General features: G+C 34.8%; 1 protein-coding gene across 4 annotated transcripts in view; it reads right to left on the bottom strand.

Annotated features, from left to right (window-relative positions):
* The window catches only part of LOC144637237 (tRNA (32-2'-O)-methyltransferase regulator THADA-like), a 169,248-nt gene that overhangs the window by 117,648 nt on the left and 25,428 nt on the right, over positions 1–26,172 (bottom strand). For all 4 annotated transcript variants that reach the window (XM_078496363.1, XM_078496364.1, XM_078496365.1 and 1 more), the window contains exons 9-18: positions 23,731–23,822; positions 21,500–21,599; positions 17,513–17,595; positions 15,433–15,512; positions 12,345–12,410; positions 4,316–4,436; positions 1,851–1,920; positions 1,240–1,430; positions 573–656; positions 414–482 (exon numbers count right to left, since the gene is read on the bottom strand). In XM_078496363.1, the coding sequence (XP_078352489.1) occupies positions 414–482; positions 573–656; positions 1,240–1,430; positions 1,851–1,920; positions 4,316–4,436; positions 12,345–12,410; positions 15,433–15,512; positions 17,513–17,595; positions 21,500–21,599; positions 23,731–23,822 (956 nt within the window). The remainder of the gene's footprint in view (positions 1–413; positions 483–572; positions 657–1,239; positions 1,431–1,850; positions 1,921–4,315; positions 4,437–12,344; positions 12,411–15,432; positions 15,513–17,512; positions 17,596–21,499; positions 21,600–23,730; positions 23,823–26,172) is intronic.

Here is a 26,172-nt window from a genome sequence, read left to right as displayed (position 1 = left end):
AGGCATGGGGCCGTAACTCGCCTTCCACACCATTGGCGTTAAAGGTTACTACAATAGTGTACAACCCCCCCTTTCAGAAATTCCTGGATCCGCCCCTGTAATGTGTACATTACCCTTCACAAACAGGCAAAACTGTTGAGTCTCCATTTACCATTTGTTTTGTAGATGTTCTTCCCATTAGAAATGTTAACTACACCTGTTACTTTTGCCACTTTTTACTTTATCTTCAATGAGATTTTTACTAAACATTTTTCTTTCTCTACAAAAATTACAGGCTTTAAAAAAGTACTGGTATGTTATTTTAAAACTGAGCTATCATACATTGAATGCTATGAGGTATGCCCTGACAATAACCATTGTATTAACAGTAAACACTGATCATACAGATATATTACATTGTTTAACAAGCTGACCTGGAACAAGTGTTCTCTCATCAGTCCGCATCCATGGTGAAGATAATAAAGCAATGGAACAATCCAAGTCTAAAGTCAGAAAATACATTTATGAAGAAAACTTGAACAAATTCAAATGCAGTCAGTCATGCAAATGTACATGCAGGTTAGTACACAAACCTTCATCCATCCTTTAAGGTCTTCTCCAGCAGCTGAGATTTCTTTTTTATGAGTACTAGCCATTTTCTCTAGAAACTCCATTACCTAAAATTTAAATAAATTTAAGATAAGAGGTCACATTCATAAACCGGTTGTGTGGAATCCACAAGGTAAACGAAGAAGAGGGACACCCATGCAGTCATATGGAGACGCTCTTGTACGACAGAACTGAAAGGAATAGATGTATCTTGGGCTGCTACCAAGAAGTGGCCCAAAATATAGGACCAGATGGAAGGAAATGGTATCGGACTCATGTTCCGCAAGGAAATGAGAAGACTAAAGAAGAAGGTGACCTGGCACAAAACAATGGTGAAAGAATTAGTGGAGCATGGCCTTATGCTCGAAACAGGCAGACAGCTGGCAGAAGACCAGCATCTAGATGTATAGCAGTAGAAAACCCTAACAGAAGCCACATGTGCCACCAGGCACTCTGGGCCCTGACCAAGAAGATAGACTGATGAAATATCATTACAGGTATAAAATTATGTATTTAAATAGTGCAGTTAAGTTGTCCAATTGTACCTCAAAATTGAGCTTAGTTTTTACATATTACGTTGCTCTGAATGTACTAATGCAGTTTTCATTGGCTGTCTGCAGTACAGCTGCACATTGTTTGACATTCACTTACATGAGAAACAAGGTATCTATCTTTCATCAAAGGAAACATTTCATAGGGAAGGTTAGGAAACCAATGCAGCATCTTTGTAGCTCCTACAACAGCAGCAATACAGCATAGTGGACCATACTTTCCTCTTACATGACAGCTTACTTTAAGAAGAGATGTCGTGAGGTCCTTCAGAAAAGTATCCTTAGTGGAATCTGAAAGAAAATTAAGTACCATACAAGTTATTACCTTCACTTTTACTAATTTAACATATTACTGAGAAATTTACATTTTCTGTTTTCTCACTGATAAGTGGATTCTGAATTAACAATTAAATTCAACTCCATTTCCTTGTTTGAATACATTTTTATGATTATTTTTGCAAAACAAAGCTACCAAAATTAAACTTCAATGTGCAACCAACCCTGTTACCTAAAAATCTGTGATAAACTTTCCACATTTTGCTTTACTGTACCTTATAGTTCCTATAGATAGCAAAGGTAAAGAAGTCTGTTTCATATGAATTTTGGTTTAAGTTATAGCTATAAGAACCACTTTTTGGAATTTCTGAGATGGTTCATTCAAGAGCTTCAAGTGCGTTGCATTGTCCTTGTCTGATAATAAAACATACATACCACGCTGGGCAACAATTAAGTGGAACTTAACAACTTGTTCACAAATTATCCTTGTTTGATAGCGCACTCCCTGTAATCAGATTTATAAGGTATAAATCAAAATGATTTAGGTTCCACTGTTAAAGGTGTCTTGATACAGTTTTTTCGAACCATACCTACCGTAACATTATCAATTGGCCATTAAGCAGTCTTCCCAGACTCGGATCCAGATGATATTTTCACCAGATACATGTATTGATTTTGGATTGAAAATTCATATAATAGATATTTTAGGGCAATTGGTATTTCCATGGCAACAAAAAACAAAAAACGATGAAATCAGTAAAACTTGAATTTTACGCAAATCAGATTTGGTATATAAAAAATGAGACCGCTATCTGAAACAACGGTGTATTGCAAATCAGATATAACAGAACAAAAAATTGTATGTTTGGATTGAAATGATCGTAAAACATTTCAAACCATGCCTTCTGCATGATAATAGTAAATTGGCCGAGATGCAGTCACTGCTTTAATAAAATTTCATCAAAGTAATGCCAGAAGGTGTGTTTAACTTACCTTTTGGCACTGTTAAAGTTTTGTTGATTTTCTTTTTTGGGATTTAAAAAATTTGATTTTTTCTTTCTGTTACTACCATTGCAATTTTAAAGTAATTTTCACTTTTTGAGCATTATATCAAAAAAAACTTAAAAACTTTTAGATAAGTTTTGTTGAAACTTTGGCCATTTATGCTTTATTGCGTTCGACGAAGGAGAGCGCAAGCCTAATTTTGTTTTTGCGTGTCGAGCCGTAATGCACGCGCAGATGTATGGACTCCAGATTGGCCGCCCCAATTGATTTTTGCAGGGGCAAATCTCAGCCGGGAAACTAGTAGCCAAAGATGGCCTCGATTTTATGCAAAACAAGATGGCGTCCTAAACGGAACTTAGAAACATTATTTTGCTTGAAAAATAGGGTTAAAAAGGTGTGGCCAAAATTGTAATTTTGCCAAAAATGTCATGGAGAACATTAGATGGTTATCATCCAAGGTAGCAGAGTTGTCTTTAGCCACTGAACGTCATAAAAAGAGTGGAAATTGAGTAAGTCCATGCGTAGGTTCGTACGGAGTTCGTTTGTAGGTAAACCAGCCTATTTTCCTGCAATTATATGTTACACAAAACTACAAATTGTTAGAGTTAAATGCATCGAGAGTGGGTATAATACGGATCAAAATTGTTTTATCACTTCTTTGAATTTGTGATTTTCCGTTATTCCTAGAAACACTAGATGTTATGACAAGGAAATCGTTGTGTGAATGTAATATTGTGTAGTGGATTACTCTATTACTGGGTGAATTGTCTGTATTTTTAAGTACTTTGTGGAATTTTAAATCGAAGCAAAACTATTTCCAGACGTTTGTGGAAGTTTAAATCTCGTTAGTGCCAAACGATAACAGGTCAAGTGAAATAAATAATTATTTTTGTGTAAATAATATTTCATTCATTCTATTTTCTTTTGGCTTGACACACAATCTTTCTCACCCTTATCCTCCTCGCGTTTAGTGAGGTATAAGCATGGAAACTAACTTTGACATAAGGCATACTACTAGTAGGTCGACCATGTTGGTTTTTTGCCACTGCCTGCTTACCTTGGGTCTATTTTACCTATAGGTCGAACGCACTCCCCTAATCTCTGATTATTACTAGTAATACACAAAATGTTACCCCACAGTTTTATTTTAATTGATTTTATTTTTATTTTATGGTACAATTTGAAAACGTTCCGGTGAATCAATGGAAATAAAACTAGATCGAGCATGCTTGGTAATTGTTTCAAAAAATCTATCAAGCCATTTTCCAGAAATTTTAAAAAGAGCTCAAAATTGAAAATTACCGTACCAGTACTCAAAAATTATATTAGGAGTAGTCGCAAAAAAAATCCTGTTCTCCTAATTGTGATGAAGAAACTCTACAAAACCTTCATGGCGCCGAAAAAGATAACTTAAATACACATTTTCAGTTAAGGTGTTATTTAAAGTAATTTCATCAAGGTTGTGTTTGTGTCTTGGTCCATTTATTATCATTATGCAAAAATTACAATTTGAAACATTTTTGCGATTTATTCAAAATCAAACAAACAGAATTTTTTAATTCCTTAATATTTTATTTGCAGTACACCATAGTTTAAAATGTTGGTATTAGTTTTTCAACAAGACATCTGATTCGCGAAAAAAATCAGGTTTTGCCTGTTTTTGCAGTTTTCTGTTTATCATTGCCATGGAAATATGAATAACCTTAAAAATATATTAAATCAATCTTCAATCTTAAAACAATATATGATGTAATTTTCATATCGATCCGAGTCAGGGAAGGTTGCTAAAAGGCCAATTGCAAATTGTTGGTATGGCCAAGAAAAAACTGTATCAAGACACCTTCAAGTAAATTGACAAGCAATATTCAACAGATACATGTATGACATGGATTCACCTCTACTGGATGGTCCCAGTGTGTCCAGACATAATTCAGAAGTTTGGTTGCAATGGCTGATGTGCCATTCAATTTATCCTTTATCCATGAATGCTCGCATTGATAGCTGATTGCTATTTGCCTAAAATGTGAAAAGGATAAATTTATCATAGCAATGACCTGCACTTTAAATTTAACCACTACAATGACCAGTAAACATTGCTGCAAATACATTTATGTTTAAATTTTTGGTAAATAGAAGGTTTCCGCAAACATCTCAAAATGGTGAAATGAAATGAAAAACTTTATTAAAGTGTCAAAACCACATAGCTAGGGAAGACTCCCTTACTAATTTGAAGACAAAAAGTGACAATTAAAATATAAAAAAACTATGTAAAATATCAACAGTAATAATATATTATTATACCAGATGTCTCCAGATGTTCTCTTTCAATATCCTGGTTGTTACACAGGATAATAATAATAAAAATAATAATAATAATAATAATTATAAAAACAATAAATAATTATAATGAAACCTTCTCAAAATCCTTTGCAACTGAAAAATCGTCCATGCCAAATAACTTGGTCAGTTTGAACACAGCAAGAGAAGTATGTCGTATAGAAATAACTCATACCATAAACTACTTCTTGTATAAGTCGTAGGTCGATGATGTCATTAGTCACGTTACTTTGCTCAGAAGTTCGTTTTTGCTCACTGTGACGAAAATAGTTTGTTACTGAAAAAGCAGTCATTGCAGTTTAAAGCACATTGGTGAGGCATTTTGGACTGCCCAGGTACCGAACAAAATATAAATATAAAGGGAGCTGTGTACAACTTTCAAAAAATGGGAGTCTGGGTACAAATGCATATCTGGCGTTGCATTAAATGTGAGGTAACAAGAAATTACATGTTGGTAGATGTGTTGGGACCGTGTCACGGATTTTAGCCAAACTTAGGCATAGGAAATGACCATCAAATTTGTTTAAATGTATAAAGTAACCTCTTTAAAACAGTGAAGGAATATTTAAATAACACACCAAATGCAAAAGAAGGTACGGATGGCCAAAAGTGTCAAAAATTGAAACGGATTGTGATGTGGGCTTTAGAAATATGGTCCGGCGGAACAGTTTTCAAAGTTAATCTTTTCTGCTTGTAACTTTAATTTATGATGCCTGGGAGACACATTTAGCTGCAAGGAAGCTATGGTTTTGTCATTTAGTATCAAAGAATTAAGACGGAATCCACTAGGAAGTCGAGTTATATTTATTTCAGTTGGACAAAAACCCAGTACCAGAATAATTTAAATCCTATTGCGTTATTTTCTACCCTTAATAAAAGTTAAAGATGTAAGTAATTATCTGTGAAAGATTGAAGAGTGCAATGACATTCCTCTTAGTCAAAATGAACTCAAAAATACATATTGTGTTAATGTAATAAAATTGTCACACGATTGATTCCCACATGTTACCAGTTTAAACCTGAATATACTTTAGTGACATTTATAGCTATTTATGTAATATGAACATCCCAGAACCCAATAAGGCTACATGTGAATACTGACACTTTATTACATGTAAGTTTTGAAACCATTCTGGGGTTCATGACAAAAATATTTTGTTTCAATAAAAATAGTGAAATTACAGAGAATTTTTGAAATTATTATCGCAGATCATAAATTTACTCCAGCACAGGCTAAAGTGTCTTCAATATAGTGTAATGGCAGTTTAATCATAATGTGTATTTCCAAAAAATATCCATACCTACCCCAAGGATGGTTCTTTGGTCTGGACCCTTCCGACCCCTGGAACTTTCAGTTTAGCTTCATACTTTCTTTTAAAAATTTAGGCTATTGCAACCTCCCTCTCCTTTGGAATTTCCATTGACCATCCTTGGGGTGAGTATGGAATTTTCTGGAACCGCACAAGGTCTTATTAAGACCAATAAAGTTGATAGACGAATGTAGGCATTTGCTTATAAAAGTAAGCTGCAGATTGATACACACTAATCTATTTTTTAACCTTTTCACATTTACCTGTTTTCTATGGAATATATACCGTAAAAACCTGCAGATAAGCCGCATGTTTTTTTTCCAAAACATTTTCGCTCGAAATCGGAGGTGCAGCTTATCTCCGGGAACATTCAGAAAAGGTGCCGTATATTTTTGTGAACTGACACTAATTTATGGAAAATTATGTAAATTAATATAACATAAAACTACCAGCTGAGAGTACCGGTCATTACTTTTGCAAGTTTGACAGCTCCTATACTGTTTGCAGTGATGACAATGGCCTATAACTTCAACAGTAATATTGAATAATTGATACTTTACGAGAAAGAAAATACCACGAGTATTCACGAGTAAGATGGCCTATTGTTTCTTTCTCATTTTGTACTTTGATGGAAAATTTGTTGAACTGATTACGAAACTCTCTTCATGCAATGAGTTTATCTCCAATAGATGGCAACCAAATCTCTTTAATTTGTCGATATGATAGCCACGAAACCCGAACGCCTCCATCGCCATTTTGTTTTGCTTTACGCCCTAGTCCAACATTTCGCGTCCGATCAAATGCCTGGTTACTAAGCTACGAACGTTCGGCAAATGCAAGTTGTTGTCGTCACACCAAAAAAATGGAAAAACTGCATTGACTGTAGAAATACCTGTCAATAAATGCCATAAAAAGATCACTCATAATATGTCAATGTTGGTTTTCATTATATTAAAGAGCTTAAATTGTGGGTAAGACTGAAGTATTTTCTGTTTAAGGGGTTATGTTCAATGAAGACGACTTTCTAAGACTCAACTTTGGATTTTTGACTCGACTTTGGATTTTCTTTGATTTATTCTCAAAAAACTTTTTTCTGACATTTGAGTCGTTAAACTCAGGGTGCAGCTTATCTGCGGGTGCGGCTTATCCGCGGGTGTTTACGGTAATAATATATATGTTTTTACCAGTTTCACTTAATAATAATAATAATAATAATAATAATAATAATAATAATAAAATAATAATAATAATAAAAATAACAATAATAATTATTATAGTAATAATAAAAATGATGATGATAATGGTAATGATAATACAATAACTATAACTAACTAACTATAACAATAACTATCTCACATAATCTTTTAAAAATACAAACGTTGACAAAAAGATGAAGAATAAAAAACAGCTGGTGTACTGTCCTTATATAAAACAAGAAATCTTAGAGCTTACAACTGCGCTAATCTCGTGAGCACATTAGGGGAGCAATGTGGCGGGAACAAAAAATACACCCCCTCCCCTTATCCCCTTTACCTGCGTCGAACAATGTTGCGACTGACAAACAAGATGGTAAGAAAACACCTTGCGTGACATTTCATGGTTGACTAGTTCCATCCCAAATAAAACATTTTTCATATATACTAATGGTGGCCAAATTAATTTCCACGATCCTGATCCGTGAAACAAAAAGATCTTTAAAATCAGCATCCAGTGTTGTCTTGGATTACCGTTTAGAGATTGAATAACCAGCTCCGAAAATGGAATATTGGAGCAAATAATTAAATCAAATTTGAGAAGAACACTAAACCCGTGTTTTGCTGAATGGGAATTCCCCGGTGAATTAATTTACCAATGTCGTAACCCTTGCAAGTCAGGGCATGTTTGTCTCAGTGGTCTTCCTTCAGATAACAGAAATCCTTTAGATGACACAGTTCCAAAAATATGTAAAGCTATAAAGTCAAACATTTTACACTTAACGTGCTAGGTTAGTTTCCATTTGTAGCAGTTAAGCTTTCAGAGCATTGCGTGATTCTTGCCGATCGGTGCCTTGTGAAAGTAGAAATTTGCTAACGCCAGCACATTCCAGGACACAGAGGTAATGTAAATAAATGTAAATTCTTGCCCGCTAAAGCGAATTTTTCTTTTAAAGCATCAAATTTTAGTATTTTCTTTGATTCAAATGCTTCCAAATACTTTACACTTGATTTTTTAAGTAAAGACCAAAGCATTTTGCAAAGATTTCAAAGGTGGCTGGATAGCTTTGAAAAATTACGTGACTCGAGGTCTAGCCAATGAAAGTGAAACTTGTAATGTCAGCACATTCTTTTCCACCAATGCAATGGTATTTATTCATATTTCTCTTTGAAAGTGTGGAAATTTAGTATTTTCCATTAACCAAACACTTCAAAATCAAATAGTTCACACTAAACATACTTTATAAAGACAAAAAAGAGAAAAAAATTTCCATTTGTTACTGATTTGTAGCTTCTAAACATCGCGTGACTTCAAGCTCGACCGAGTGGAGGTCTGGGTCTGGTCACCGACAAAACGAAAAATAACAAGAAGCTCTTAGAGCTTAAAACTGCGCTGGTCACGTGACCACCCTAAGGGAGCCATGGCGGGGGAATGAAAAAAAGATAACTAAAAAATATTGAACAACTTGAAGTGAAATGGGGAAAAAATAAAATAAATAAATAAATAAATAAAAAATTCCACATCCTGACAGTGGAAAAAAAGCCTTTGCCATAAAAGTTGACCCCCCCCCCCCCTTACCCTAACCCGCCTCAAACAAATTATGGTCGCCCTAAAAAAAACACCCGCTTTCGAAACAAACCCCGAATATTGATTTCATTACATCTGGCGTACGGCTTCACGCCAGGAACGTAAGTATCCGTGAGAATTTCGATAGTATTCTCTCTTTGCACAGAATAATCTCGTTCCCAGATCTCGTGGGCTAAGCCGAAGGCGAGATCTGGTCAAATCCGATTTGCACTACGTGATTGCCTGTCAGGAATGTGGCAGGCGAGTCAATTGCGCATGCCCTAGACAATTCTAAGAAAATGGCAATCAAATGAATATGCAATCCTCAACCAAATGAATGACGAATGCTTTACCATTCTCGTCTTTCCTGGAATAATATCTAGCAGAGTATTTTACTAAAGAATTAAGCAGAAGGCAATCATGAAAGCTTTAGGTCGGGTAAAAATATTTATTTGATTTAAAAAAAATTGTTCATTTGGCGGCGAGACATGTCTAGATTTTATGCAAATTAGATCCGGTCACGTAATCAAACATAAATATTCTTACGGCGGATTCTCTGTTTTTAAACATCGTTATTCGTCAGAAATAGCTTTATAATGCTGCAAACAACTAAAACGAAATCTTCTTGTCTTTTGAGGCCGACTGTAAACAACCAAACGTCTCAAAAACGAATATATTATGATTGCGTGCATGATCTATAATTTGCATAAAAAACAGACATTGAATTCCCTTGGGGCCGCATCGCACGTTCAAATTTTAGCGCTGTGACAGCCATGCTTTGAAACAGGCAATCAAAAAAATTGAATTTTCTTACTTGGCCAGATCTCGCCTTCCGGCTTGTTGCCCCTCTTTCTGTATTACAATAGGCGGTTGTTAAAATGAAGCGAGTGACAAACATGATGATAAAAAAAGACACCTTGTGTGACATTTTATGGTTGACTAGTTCCAGACGCGATTAATTATTTTTCTTTTATGCGGACGCTGAAGCCGTTTTTAGCACAGAGGGTATTCCCCAAGCCTACCAAATGACGTAAGCGGTACAAGTCAGGGCATGTTTGTGAAGGGAATTTTTCTTCATAAAAAATTTTAAAAAATATTTTTAAAAAAAAAAAAAAAAAAAAAAAAAAAAAAAAAAAAAAAAAAAAAAAAAAAAAAAAAAAAAACAAACGCCAGGCGCAATCTTTAAAATCCTTTCAATAACATAAAATAGGGAAATACTTTGCAATAAATTTGTTTAGTAAAGACCAAAGGATTCGCAAAGATTTGAAAGGTAGCTGATTAATAGCTTTGAAAAATGACGTGACTCGAGGTCTAGCCGATCGAAAGTGAAACTTGTCATGTCAGCACATTCTTTTCCACCAACGTAATGGTATCTATTCACAGATTCTGGCCCGCTGAATTACATTTCTCTTTGAAAGCGTGGAAATTTAGTATTTTTCATGAGTCAAAGGCTTCAAATTCGAATATTTCACACTAAACATTCTTTGTAAAGACAAAGAATAACCATTTGTTTCCATTTGTTACTGATTTATAGCTTCTAAACATCGCGTGACATAACCTCGACCGAGTGGAGGTCTGCGTCTGGTCACCGACAAAACTAAAAAAAATAATAATAATAATAATAATAAACCCTGTGCAGAGCAAGAACTGCGCAGCGCAGTTAATTAACAGGAAATTTGTCAAAAACTTTATGTATGATAATAGAAGTAGATGATAACTTTTGTATTCAACGATTTTTCAACAAACATTGCATTATCTTAGCTTGTTACATGACATCTGGTATGAGCCTGATATATAATACATGATACAGTAAAAACCCGCGTACAGTGTATAAGAACCTAGGTTTTTTCAAGTTAGCCTAAACAGGTTCTTATATAAATGGTATTTAGTGTAAAATTAGGCTAACTAGGTTCTTAATTAGTTTCTTAACTTTTGTTTAAGAAATAAACTAGAATTTTTAAATGATCTGGTCTTTAATGTCCAATAACAGTATTCTTGGAGGCTTCGGTAAGCAAAATACTATCTGGAAGTTGCTTTTGTTCTACATGGATGCAGATTTATTTTTGAATTCATGTACTGTGATTTCATAAGGTTCATCTGTTCATCTCAGTTAATAATTATATTCAATAATTATATTTATGTACTTATACGCGGGTTTTTACTGTACTTCTCGAGTGACCAAGGTCAAACGCACAGGCCAATTGCAGAAATGTCTGTTTACTGAATATCACAGAACTTGTCAAATACAATTTGTCTCTTTGGGTTTATAGTTTTGTATAAGTCCTTTCTTAATTCCCGGGAGTATTTTTCACATCCATGTCTCTAGTTCCCAGTGCTCTTCGGATAGTGGGGTAACCGTAAAAACATCCAAAGGAATTTTGCTCTGCAGCATTAAGCAATAAAATGTCTTGGCATTAACGAGAACAGTGGCTCAAAATTAATTAAAATTAATGAAAACTTATGTTAATGGTAATAGTAATAATAACAACAATAATAATAGTTTTTTAAAGTAATAATACCATTTTCCATTAACAGCTTCTGTGACAATTATCTGTGGCACAAAACTATGTACAATAAAAGGTTCTATGATACACTCCTTAAAGTGAAAAGCAAAATATGTTATACAGAAAATGAATAAAAGCTGCAAAGAATTTAAAATTGGAATGAGCAATTTCAAATGCAAAGGAAACATAATGGCTACATTGTGCATTTGATGTGATCCGGCGTATCAATCAAATCACAAATAAGCCGTACAGAAATAAAGCTTAAAATGGTTCGTAAAATCGTTCATCAGCTGTCGGGTCGTTCATAAAACAGTCAGCGAGACGCTTGTTCAAAGCGAGTCGATGGCTTTCACAATCAAGCAACTACATGTACAAGCAAGTCAGTCGCACACAAAAATGTATTTATTTAGCTGCAGTTTACCTTTGAACATGAAAGCGCTTCAAGTTGTTATCCTCTTCGATTTTGTTTGGTATTGGATCATTGATAATTTGAGGAATATATTTTTTCTTCCACTTCTGCAAGCCTTGAAGCTGAACACATTTCCAATAATGCACGATTTTTGTGCATTATGGTCAATACTGCACTGTAGGAGTTTGCTTACGACAGGTAAAGAAAAATCATGTGATCTATTTTAACCAATTGCGTGCATGGATTTTGGACAGTGAACGAAGTTTGTATATTAATAAATTATAATAATAACAGTTATAATAATAATGACAATAACAATAAATATAACAACAACTTTATTTCACATAATCAGTAAAATACACACATGAAAAACAAATAGAACTCAAAAACAGCTGGTATGCTTATAAATTATAAACAAGTAAATAAAATATCTGCATTAGCCAATTACTTCTAATAATTTATATAAAAATGACTGGAATATAGAACAGAAAGATGATGATGATCATAATAATAATAATAACATATGAACAAAAATAATAATAATAATAACTTACCGTATAATAAACTTCTACATATCTACTAGCAAAAATAAATGGTACATTACCTGGCCTGATTTGCCCACAGAGTGAGGGTTCGGAATGCTAGAAGAGTTTTGCTGGATTCCTTTAAGCTGAAAATTAAAGAGCACACACTGTTCATTGCACCTTTAAATACCTCTACTATATAAACTTATACCAAGATTTTGTTGTTTCTCCTTGAATCCCAAAACCGTGAACTGCATATAAGTAAAAAAACTTTACAGTGTTTATTATGGACATCATGTAAAATTATGGATTGGATAACAGATTTCAAACTTTAATGTATAATTTATAAGTAGATTTTAATGTATAAGTAGATTTTATTATTGCCATGAACCATGCAGTATGATATTGATACAAAATATTGAAAAAGTAAGAATTTATGTGTATTATGAAAGAATTTTTTACTGCCAGACATTTTTAAATCATTTTTAAATCAATAGTCCTATATCTCTGAGTGCACTGGTCTGATCATTAATTTTCAGGAGTTGAGCTAGAGCTAAAGGCGACCTTAGCATATTTTTCGTCCAAAAAAAACACGCTTTTCAACCCTTAATACGATTATGACAATTTGGACGTCGATTTGTCTACTCAAAGTAACGCAAGATACCGGGAAAACCGTGTGAATGCAGGGTTGAATGTAAAGTGTTTGACAGTAACGTCCTGATTTACAATCCTTGCCAAACGTTATACAATTGTTTTCAGAGTATTCAGAACAAATCTTTCTGCCATTTCTCAGGCGGCAACTGAAAACTGTCAATTGAGTGCCAGAGGTAGTGAAGGATCGCTGTCTGTCAGAGAGAGAGCGAGGAATGGCACAAAGGAGAAATATAGGCCTGGTGCCCAAATAAAAATTAGTCCCCTTTAGGAAAGAACTGGAATGCCTTCTTCGCGATACCGAAAACAAAGATGAGTAGTTAAACTTTCTTTGAGAACAATCAAAAGAAAGGGGATGGCACAAAAAATACTTCGGTAGTTGCAAATGGTAGCAACAAATTCATGATGGACTTTACTTATAAACATGTACAAAGAAGCGGATATTAGAGAAATAGTTTATTTGTTAGACGCACTTGACAATGGGCAGAGCACAATTGACATTTGAACAGTGGACACGGATATTGGTCTTGGTGTTGTTGTACTGGTTGGCCAATTCTATACAAGGGAAGTCTCCACGAGTAAACATGTACAAAGAAGCGGATATTAGAGAAATAGTTTATTTGTTAGACGCACGTGACAATGGGCAGAGCACAATTGACATTTGAACAGTGGACACGGATATTGGTCTTGGTGTTGTTGTACTGGTTGGCCAATTCTATACAAGGGAAGTCTCCACGAGTAAACTGGCATATCGGTGACGTTTGAAATTGGTACACATTTTCAGAGAAGTCAATTACAATTCTGTGAAAATTTAGGCATGGAGCAATCAAAGTCAATTCCTGCTTTTCACGTCTTTTGTTAGGCTGCGATACAAATTTGCCTTTTTGTAAAGCCTTTCCTTACTTAAAACAAAGCAAGTTCGTTTCAGTTAGCTGTTCTTCAGCACACTGAAAAACTAAAAAGGGACAGACAGTACATATGTAAGTAGAAAACCGGATTACAATAACATTTTTTTAAAAAAACTATTTTTTAACAGGAATTTGTTTTTCATGATGCTTTGCTAATAATATTCAAAGAGCTGCATACCAGGCTGGGGTTTGGCCATGTGTACAGAGACACAGCCTAATAAATTCTTCACTAAAAACCTGAAGGTGGAAGTGGAAAGCAATTTGCAAGTCAGTGCGTGGCAATTCCGGAGGAGGAGGGAATTGCGTTCAAACATCCCCTTAAAATCAAGTTGTTCCTCAAAGTGTAGCTGGAGTGGGCATTTTCCGTCAATTAGATAAAAGTATCACAAAAAAGGAATCTTAACACTATCCAGACCAGGGGGGCGAAAAGTGCCAGCGCCAACTTTGAACGTTTATAACTTTTTCAACATTCAACCAAACACTGTCAAACTTTGTAACTTTATCTAAAATATATTTGGAAATAATTTGATATGACAGGTTGCTGTCTCAGAGACTTGATGTTGCCATGGAAACGGCATTTTGAGAGACATGTTTTACCAAATTTGCATTTTTTTGTGTTTTTATAGATGAAAATTAACTTTAATGCAGTTATTTATACCTTTGGGCATTCTTTGCACTATTTTATTGTTTTTCAGTACTTTTTAGTAATTTTTGGTGGTTTTCTTACGTTTTGGAAAAATGTTCAAATCCAAGATGGCGGATTGAAGATAACAAATATGTTGTCGATTTCTGTGATGACGTAATTGTCCTTTCTTGCGATCCATGTTCTTGGAGCATTAGATTTTCTTAAAGCCCATGCTTCAAAGACTACGTGTGCCAAACTATAATTTTGCTAACCTGCTAGACTAATTTAAGACTGTGCCCTGACTACCAGGTATACAGTCAATGAATACAACATGTTGTGACTGACAAATAGGTTATTTTGAAACGTACTGCAAGAAATAAACAAGATCTAAGCACTTTTAAAAAAAACACCTTTTTGATAACATGAACAAAATGTTTATTTGAGGGGTCTTCATATTCAAGTTTTGACCACTTATAATTAGGGTCTCATGCGGTCCTGATCAGAGAGATTTCTTCCTCTGAGACATGAAAAAAACAGTTTCAAATCAGGCATTGTTACATTCCCTTGACAGGATGAGTTTTTTCATTCTAAGAGTACATACTCTTACTTAACACAAGACAACAAGAAGTACTCCTCTTGACTTTTGTTTTAAAAATAATAAAGTTCAATTATTTTTATCTCCAACAAGGAACTGCTAACATAAATTCTGGGGGAAACTACCCCCGATAACAACATCCTATATTGAATATTTTGCTGCTGCTTTTATCAAGATAGTTGGCAGATATTAAATGTATTTTATCACGGATAATTACATTTTACTACTACCTACTATGCAGTTTTGGAATCCTTGTATTATAGTAGGAAAATAATATTATCCTGACATAATTGTATTACAAATGTATACCATCTTGATGCTTGATTTGAGGTAAGTTTCAAGAGGTGACTCTTGAAACTTAGAGCAAACCAACTGTCATTTCTACTTACCTTTCTAAAAGACAACACAAGTCTGGAAACAATGCATCAAACATGAGACTTCCACTCTTTTTTTGGCTGTTTAAAATGATCTGTCAATATAATTTAAGATAAAGTGAAGGCCAGCATGTAAATATCACTAACTATGATATAACATGCACTGCTCATAACATAGATCTTCAAATAATATACTTTTTAGGGTAGATAGATGCAGTAAGAGTTATAAATATAAAACTACAAGATAAACTCAGATAAAACAGATATAATGATATATCCGATGATGAGTTGCTTGTTAAAGCACTTTACAAGAAAAAATTAGTAATAATGTTAATCGATGTTTCGATGTATCGAACATCATTTTCAAGATTAAAAAGTTTTTAAGTGTTCAAGTTGTTTAAAGAGTTGAGTTTTGAATAATAAGTAAGCTTCATTCCAATGTGCGCGATGCTTATGCAAATATTAGTCATCTGTAAATAACTTTGCGCGAATCGAGTCTGATTGCATGTTGAGTGAAGGCTTTAGGTCTTTGATGTACAGCATTTCGTAGATTAAACATTCAAGCTTATTTCGGCATTTTCTGGAGAACTGAGAAGTTAAAAATGGAAGAGTAACCAGGATTCATAATTAAAATGTTTTTGAAGCGTTCTCTGTCATTGCAAGGAATCTTGTAGATCACATTTGTTTGGAGGTGGCTGGGAGGTCTGAATTTTGGTGAAGGGAACTCTTGGTGAAGGGTTTTGTGGGGTCTGATGACGACACAAATTCCATTGTTTTGAAGCAATCTTTTGAGCGGTTCGGTGAGGCCATTAATATAGGGCAGACAGGCAAAGTTAAATGTTTCTGATGGCACGACCCACTTAAAAAACAAACCAGAACAAACCTCGTCAACAGAAAAAATGGCAAAATTACCATCGAAGTATACAGAAAACCTACACACACAGACAGGTATTTACACTTTAACTCGCATCATGAGAAGAAACACAAAATCAGCACAGCTTCCACTCTTCTAAACCGCGCGTGTAATCTTCCAAGCACCGCAGACGCAAAATCGAAAGAAGTCAAACATATTTCTGATGCTTTAAAAGCGAATGGCTACCCCCAATCAATTATCTCTAACATCCTAAAGAACAAACGCACTACAGAAACAATTCCCTCTCCAGAGGAACTTGTTGGTTTTTCAAACTCTTTGTGGTTTAACTTTTTGCAGTTTTTACTACTGGGGTCAGTAAAGGGTTTTCACATTGAGTTATTGGGGTAGTGTGAAACTGCACAAATGAAATGAAATAATAAAATAAATAAAATGAAATAAAATATTAAGTAATTGTTACCAAAATAAAATATTCTTATTAAATGTTTTGTTATTACTACTATTTTATTATTCTGTGCTAAATGTAAATTTAATCGACGGTTAACAGTGGCATTGCCGATTTGGGATGTGTGCAGATCGGCAAATGCCGTAAAATACTGGTTATAAGCCCCCTTTCCCCGCCCCCAACGCATACGAACCCACTCCTTTCCCTTCCACTTACAAGTTTCCTATCATCTAACCTTAAGTTTAAACCATAAAGATTGGTGGTAGTCCCTTGGCCACATAGTTCTGCGAATAAACTATGTTATATCTTCAGATTATTCCCCCTTTCTGAAAAATTTAATGGGTCAGAAATTTGGCATGGGATTTTTTGGGGGGTTGATTTTTGGTCGAGGGATTTTTTTGGGTTTTGTTTAAGCCCTAGGGATTTTTTTGCCCCATTCGATCATCCCCGTCACTTTAAATCCCGAGTACCCCCCCTGGGCATGGGAGTGACTTAACATTTAAATGCAAAACTACGTGGAAAACACATTAACCCTGATGATGACTTTTTTGTCGAAAACTTTTGGTTTTTACTTGTACATCTTAGTCATATTATAGCCTTTCAACCTTTTTTAAACATTCTATCATCTTAGCGAACATTATGTCGACCATTTTACTTGGATTACATCTTACAATTACATTACTTGAAATCCATTACTTGCTACTGAACAGAAGCAGTTATTGTAAGTAGCCTTTTTTGTGCATGTACAATAAACTATTTAAAAAAAAGCTAACTGTTACCTCAGAAGGTTGAACTAAAAACTCTAGTGGAATCATAGCCAAGACTCCATGGCAAAGACATAAATTGGAAAAACTGGCAATCCCTAACAAATAAAGGAAAAAAATACAAGACAATGAGAAAGGAAAACAAGGAATTCAAATAAACCAAATAATCTTTTTAATCATAAAAACTTAATTTATAATTATATATAATTATTATTATTAATTATCATTGTTACTAATACTAGTATTTATATCATTCTTTTTAACCCATTAACTTCTGGCGATTTTTGAAAGAAGCGCATTTTTGAATGTTTTTGACTTTCCGGTCAGTGATTAGCTAATTAAGCCAAAACTACTCAAAACGCCACTTGCAACACAAAGGCATGCCTTTCTTTCCACTACCATCACGTTTTACTACATATGTGATCGGGTACATGTAAGCGCAAAAGGCAAAGTTTGAAGATAGTTTTTGGATTAGAAAGTGCCCTTCCACTTTATTAGGCTTCTTGTTTTTCTTTTTGTATTCTCACTTTTAATTTTTCTTCTTTTCTTATCTTTTTGCTGCAGTTACTGGCCTATAGCTGGGCTTGCTTGCAGTTCAAGAATTTGCGTGAAAGTGCCATCTAAACAGGAAATATTCGCCACTGAGGAGCCAAGGGTGGTTGAGGCAAATTCTCCTATGAGATTTTCACTCAAATTTCTAAGCATTTTTTGTGGGTATTTCAAGCTCAATTGACCTAATCACTCTTATCTGGGCATCATTTGAAAGAACTTTTCCTCTCGTGGAGATTGAGTATAAACAAGACGCATATCTGCGTGAACTTGGGCTTCTTTCCTGGCGTATCCAGCTGTAAATGCCAGAAAGTCGACATGATGGCATGATTTTCGTGGTCCTTTGTCCGATTGTTTCACAGCTCTAGCATAGTACAAGCCAGTATATTCTAAGCATTGCATATATTATTCCTAGTCTAAATTGAAGTCTGCGTTTTACACTCACTGTTTAAGTAATTAATTTTAGGAACTAAGAAATGTTCGAACAGTAAAATACGAACTTTCAACCGTATTTGATTGCATTCGTGTCTATCTATCTGGCCAACAGGATTTATTAAAAGATAGTTAAGGAGTGCAGATTAAAATGAAACAGATCACCCCAGTCGCGAGTTGAAACATATCTATTAAGTAACTACAGTTTGAAAACAAGTTCATTCTTAATACAAAAATTATGAATGAAAAATTTACTTTGGAGTAGGCATTCGCAATCTCTTCAGTAAAAATACATATATTCAAGTTTCTATAAAATTTACTATGATTTTTTTTTATTATTGCAACACACAGGAAAAAAATATATAGCCTACTTACAGAACAATTACTAAGGTTACCTACATGACTTAACATAAAATTACTAACATTTTTACATTTTACTGCATTAGAATTGCTTACATTCTTAACACTACTTACATTATTCACATGCCGGTTACATTACCTAATGTACAATAGGTTACATTTGTTACGAGACATACTACATCAAATTGCTTACGGAAACTTCAGTTATTATAATCACTATTTAGCTCTCCCTATTTACCCTAATGGACGTATAAATAAAGGAAGAAGAACTTATTTTACTAAAAAAAAGATTAAGGTAAATTTTCACATCTTAGTTTATAGTCAAGTTTTGTTTTAAACTCATCCCAGTTAAGAATTCTCTCATTAATTTTCTGAAAATGAAGGTGGTAATTTGCAAACGAAGGCAGAAGTTAAATTTCCTTAGGGTGTTGTCCTTAGAGTGTGGTACGCCAAAGAGAAATTTGTAGCTTGTAGAAGAAAAAGAGGTGTTATGCATCCCATTTAACCACAGTAATACTTTGTTGTGAAAAGATATTGCTTCACTACATTCTTGAATGGAGAGCTGAATCAGGCTCACCACAATAAAAACATCTGTTGTTATGCGTAATTCCATAGAGATTGAGCTTTTTCTTTGTCACCACAATTCGATAAATTAGCTTATAATAAAATTCTCTCAATCTATTTTCTTTACAAATAAAAAAAATTATGTTTTACTCTGGTGAAGATTTGACGCCAAGGCAAGGCTGCCGGAGCAAGGTCACGCTCCCATTTCAATGGACCGGTGGCTTGAGTCTTATTGTTATGAAGAAAAAGCCACTAGAAATCTTTGGATTTGAGTTTTAATAGGTCTATAGTTAATTGGGGTGATAGCTGAAACAACTTTGCGCCGGTTAGAAAATCGACATTTGGTCTGACCCGGCCCTTGGCTTTTTCAAATAGGGTTTTTGGTATTGCGGATATTACTTGGAAGTATTGAAGATAATAAAAAAATTTACTATGATGATGTTATTGTATCGCTTCAATCAACACGCTTCGCCGATTTGCATATATTAGTTCTCGTCTGGTTAATAGCGGCCCCATGATAAAAACAGGTTATTTTACATGGATCCAAAGTACTTCTAAAATGTATTTTTCAGTTTTAAATTGATAAACTAAAGTATCACTGTTATTGTCTGTGAGGTTTCTGCTGGAAGCGAAATCTCAATAGGATTTTTCATTGTTTTGTTTATCCCTGGTTTAATTATTCATTGGCAAGACTTCTTGTAAGCAATTTAAGTCAAGTTTGATACAACTTTCTAACCTTTCTGCTCTTGTTGCTCAGACGTTTAAAAGTTCGTACCAATATTATTCCAGGATATTCTACTTGGTTCACGATCTAAAAACTCAAAATATGATGACACTCTTGACTGACGATTAAGATTTGATAGTTCATCTGGTATAACACGATTCTCAATCGATAGGTTCACTCATAGAATAATTGTTTCCCCGTAAGGCTTGAGGACCGACCTGTCCTGAGAACGCTCAACATCTTTTAGAGTGGGTCTACTGTGAACGACGTGTTCATTTGTATGTAATTTCAGCACTCTAGAAATCATGGAATCCGTGATAACTTTCAACGACGACAGCATCTTATGCAGACTGGGACTTGACGCATGCGCCTTAGAGCCCCGATAGCAATTTGACTGAACGCAAAAAAACGAGGGGCAATTTTAACCTTGGGCTCCCTTTGGGATACACCCAAGTTATGATGCCTTTTTTGATGGAAGATTATGTGGAACAAAGGACAACATTCGTCACGGCCGGTTTAGGCCAGCACGGGAGCCAAAATTCTAAATAGATATATACAAACTCTTTTTTTCTCAAAGTAGGTTTGAAACCTTCCACTATGTACCTTTTGTGATGAAGAAAGCAAGACCCTTGAACACCTACTTATTTACTGTCATGCTACAGAGACATTGTGGCTGGATTTGATTTCTTGGTGTAATAAATTGAATATAAGCTTAGATGGACTAACTGACATGGATAAGCTCTTTAAAATTTGGCAAAGAAACAAAGATTTTCTGTTACTCAATCACCTTTAACTCATTGCTAAACTACATAAATTATAATATGACTGCCATAATAATTTTTTTAATCTCTCCTTCCTTAAAAGTATTTAACAGTAAACTAAATTACGTTTATCAAACTGAATCTGAAGTTATGAAATATTATAATAAAAAACAAGCCCTTAATGCCAAATGGAGGAAATATGTAGGTAGTTTAGATATTGAGCTCTTTCTTTCTTTTCTTCACTTCCCCTTCCTAGTTTGCACATTTCACTTCGGTTTAATTGGACCATAACGAATCCTTTTTTTAATCAACCTTTCATGAAATTGTTTTATGAAAGTATAATATATTTTTTTAATGTGATCCTAAGTATTGATGTATCTATCTTGTGCTGTAACTTTTTTTCCCTAATAATCAATAAAAATTCATTAAAAAAATGTTTCTTTAAAAGTTTAGTTTGAGATATACTTATTTACTAATTTACTTACACAGGTATCTCCAAGAAAGCAACAAAATTTGAAATACCACACAGTTCTTTAACATGCATATAGCACAATCATTATATCAGCCAGGCTAGTAAGTTCACCCCTATTTTAAAAATCAGGTAATGCTTACCTTCATAGTTTTGAAAAATAGCCACTACATTTGGGTCATTAAAGTTTGAGTAAACTCTGTTTCCAGAATCAGTATGATATGGGAACAGCAACCTTCCAACCTGTTGATTATATATAAAAATTTAATGAAGGATTAAACATTTCAATTACAGGGAAAGGGTGCTTTTTCTCAGAGAATGTTATGTCAGTAAGAAAAAACAGGAGCCCTTATGCTGCCTTAACCACTGTCTCTGCACAATTTTTTTGGTGTCATTTTAAGGTAATTGTGAAGAACAGGTCCCGCTAACCGACTGATGGTCAACTGTCAGCCGACAGGTTACAAACAGGCTACCGACAGGCCACCGACCATTACAACTTCACGACGATTTGAGAGCGTCATCAGAAATGGGCGGCCGCTGGCATTTTTACCCTGAGGGCTCGGTTTATTCCTTCAGAATACCTCGGTGTTTACGAACATCACACCGAAGAGTGTTCGGTACATTCGTTTTGTCAGACTTGAAAAAGGTGCGATATTTACGGGAAGACATTTAACCGATTTAAAGGAGAGGACAATAGCTAATTAAGCGACTACGACTGGACGTTGAATGTTCCTTTTGTTTACTGTTTTCGTAAGTGTGAGCTGTCGCTGTCAAAGTAAGAGAAAATCTATGCGAAATATTGAATAAATCAAGCATGACATAAAATGAGAGTTGAGCTGGACCACTGTAGCCGAGATCGATTTTCGGTAAGAAGTGGCGGTGGAATTACGCATTGTCTGCGTTGTAAACAAAAGGCGCGTGTATATTATCCTGTAACTGCCGACCACAAAAGTGAATTATGTAAGGCCTTTTTCTTAATCAAAATGATAGCAAAACGGAGTGAAGATTTGGAATGGCGTTTACCGTACGTTCCCTGCGCCACGTCACATTTTAAACTCTCCGCAAATTGTTCGCTCGTCGCCAGCTTGCGGCACGCTAAACAGTGACATTTCAGAATCAATCAAGCGGCAAGTTGTCCCAGAGGTTTATTGAACTTCGCAAAACAAAAGGAAAAAGTCTCACCTACATCAAAGCGTTGCGCTCTTTGGCTCTTGGAAATTGCCACATTCTCGGCAAACTACTCGGCGGGAATATGTAAGGCTAGAACAATAGACTGAATATATGAATTCTAACGACCGCAAAATGCGGTACACACTCAAATCGAGATGAAGTGTCATGACAGCCCACCGACAGGTTACCGACAGTTTTCCAAAACAGAAATTTTACTGTAAAACTGAGCAGTAAACACTTTTAGCTTTAACAGGATGGCTTAAAAAACGTAACTATTCTATCAAAATCTATTTTTTCTTTTATATAGAGGATAAAACATGGTTGCATATATGAAATTTATCTTCAAGTGTTAAACACGACAAGATAAATTTCATATCTCCACGCAACTACATGTATGTATTATTCTGTTTATCATACATGTATATACCTACTAATTTCAGGGTTTTTGACAATTTTCCAAAGATTTCCAAAGATTTTCAAAATGTTGTCTGAAGATCCTACAAACGTTTGAACCGAACATTTTCCAAAATGTTCCGAAGATTACCGAAGATTGCGGTGGAAGAGCCAAAGATTTTTCAACTTAATATCGATAAACTTTATTTGGCTCATAGAGAATTGAAACATGACAAACTCTGGGTCAAAAATGATATCACACATGTGTAGATAACCCAAAACAGATTGCTCTGATTGGTCAAAATTTAACAGTTCGGACAACCAGAAGTGGAGTGGTGTTTTAAAGAGGGAGCAGGTTGAACCAGGTTAAATTCAATTTTTCAGCAACAATGGGTAGGACATGTCTCTCGGACATGTTGCACAGACAAGTCACACGGACTCGTTGGCAATTTTGTACAAAGGGTGTGGCCGGGTTCTTTTGGGAAAATCCAAGATTGGATTATTCATCAGATAAACTTCACTCCCAATAAAATAAAGAATCCAAAAATTGGTTTTTGCTGTTGTTGTTGCCATGACAATACTGCTCCCACAGATTATTTGTATTGTATTGTACCTAACATTTTACAAACTGAAAAACTATTTCTTTGACTGATATTATCTATGCTATAATTGATAAAACATCATACATTCAATTGATCAGCTTCAGTGAATTCCGCACTTTCCCTTTCACTTTCCCTCTTTACCACTCAAGGTTTAACATATATTGACATGTACCTTGCTCAATTGATAAAAGGCCAAGTTACATACTTACCGTCGACACAACATTTTCAGCTACGCACATTACTTTGATTACAACAAGAATGGCCATTCCAGCTGTAGTCCGACAATCCGGGATAAACAGATCTTGAAGTTAAAATCAAAAACGAGTCAAGATAAAAAAAACAACAACAAAGTTCTGCTGTCTGCACACTTAAGTAGGTTTACCGGTAGTTAGATTTTTAATTTATTTTGAATAGAAAAATATCCCGATAACTCGAACCCTCAGTAACTCAAACTCCAGCTAACTTGAACTTTTTTTAGATTCCCCTTCAGGTCAGTTTCTTACTAATTTTACCCTCGATAACTCAAACTCCTGATATCTCGAACCTTTTTTGGATTTCCCTTGAAGGTTTGAGTTATCGTGATTTGACTGTATCTTATAACTACCACCATTTACATTGATACCTGACTACAGAAATCAAAACACCTGCAAAAATGTTCTAAGATTTCTGTCAATCAAGTTTGAAATGACATTTCACACAAGTGATGATAGGGACCGGGATCCCAGCAAGATTGCAGACTTCCCACCAGCATCCCGTCTGGGTAAGATTCCCTGCCACAGATCCCAGCAAGAATCTTGTTGGAAATATATTCTCGCCAATATATTCCCCGCCAAGAAAAATAATTCCTGCCAAAGTTCACAGGGTGAATAAATCTTGGTAGTGTTCCCAGTAAGAACTCACTTCTCACCAGGAAAGTCAATGCTTTGAAATTCTCACAAATCATGCTGTGGTCGGAACACAGTTATGGCATGTACACATATTGAGAACAGTAAACACCTGCGAGTAAGAACCTAGGTTTTTTCAGGTTAGCCTTAACAGGTTCTTACATAAATAGTACTTAACACAAACTTAGGCTATTAAGGCTCTTAATAGGTTTATTTCTGGGGAAAAATATACATTGTAGCTAATAGAACTTTTAGTGATATTCAGCCTTTTATTTGTGTAAAATTTGCACACCACACAAAATTTGCACACCTTAAAAGGTGGCTCCATAGGGTTTTATGACCGTGCGCGCTAATGATGCAAGCATTCGGAATCTGCGCGCACAAGCTGACGCGAGCTCAGACAAAAATGATCAACCATGGATTTCTGTTAAACATTTCAAAGGATAACTTCATCTATAATAGATTTCCAAGGCCGTACAATGTTGTTTAATCTTCCAAAGATTACGAGTTTGTAGATTTTCTTCATGAAATTACATCAAATGCTCAGTAAACACTCTAAACGAGCGCATAGTGGTTTCAACGTTGACACATGCTCAAATAGCGATCTTGAATAATTTCTATTCTGCTGACATTTTTGTTTCAAATGTCTGGAGAGAAAAGGCATCTTTCGTCTAGCTTCTCTCGAGTTTCTTTCGGTGAAATTTCGTAAAAGTCGGCAGAGAGGTTATAATTATTTTGCTTTACGCGGCGCTCGTTTTTTAGGAAAAACTATAAGACATGCTTTTACGCAGAGGGAAAAGACACAAATTTGCAGGTAACGAAAAATCTGCCTTAACAACCCTTACTTTTTTCCTGTTTACAATTTTTTTCCAGGTTATATCCATGTACTGTAAAAATTTCGGAAGATTTCAACCAAAGAAAATTGTAGAAAATCGCACTTAAAGCCAGCTAAACACTAAAAGACGCATTTGTTTGGGTAGTCTTAATTCTCGACTTTAACCCATTATTTCTACAGAGATGGTTGTAGAACACTATTTCATAATTGCTGATTGCATTTGATAAGTTCTAGCAAACTAGGACTAAAAACAAAGACAAAATCACATTTCAAAGTACCGGTATGACACAAGCGCGTGCCACATCATTATGTGATTACCCTATGGAGCCACTTTAAAAGCACTAATCATTCAGAAAATGATATTGTATGCATGTACAGTAAAGCCTTGCCCAAACTTATTTTCCCAAAGTAAACATTTTTAATCAATTTTAGAAAATAAGAACCTGTTTTTAAATTTTAGGCTAAATAGGTTCTTATAAAAATGGGGTCTAATTTGCAAAGTTTAGCTGAACAGGTTCTTAAATGTTAGGTTCTTACTCGTGTGAATAAAACTAGTTTGATTTAAAATGCTGAAAAAACACTTTAATATGTGACAGTGAGCTGTGAGGACCTGATTCCCACAAGGACAGTTTTAATACAGTAGTTTAAGTCTAGACCAACTGGCGCAACAAAGAGGGGTGTGAAGATAAATAAAAAGATAACAATTTTTATTGCTTTACAGTCTGTTTTTTAAGCTTTTTAAACTTTTTCTTTCTTTTCTTGCCTTTGAGGAACCTTAATACCTTTGAGCAATTCAATGACTAAAGTCAGTGACAAATTTCTGTCAGCCATTTTCTTCCAATTCGCTGTAATTGTGCTTTTTGCATTGAAAAATCCTCTACATGGCATTTTAATTGTGGCTCCGAAGAGGCTATTAGAATGAGCTTTAAATT

Source organism: Oculina patagonica, chromosome 13 (assembly GCF_052425735.1).
Source record: "Oculina patagonica isolate OP01 chromosome 13, crgOcupat, whole genome shotgun sequence".
Taxonomy (NCBI): Eukaryota; Metazoa; Cnidaria; class Anthozoa; order Scleractinia; family Oculinidae; genus Oculina; species Oculina patagonica.
This window is presented reverse-complemented; position numbering and strand designations above follow the sequence as displayed.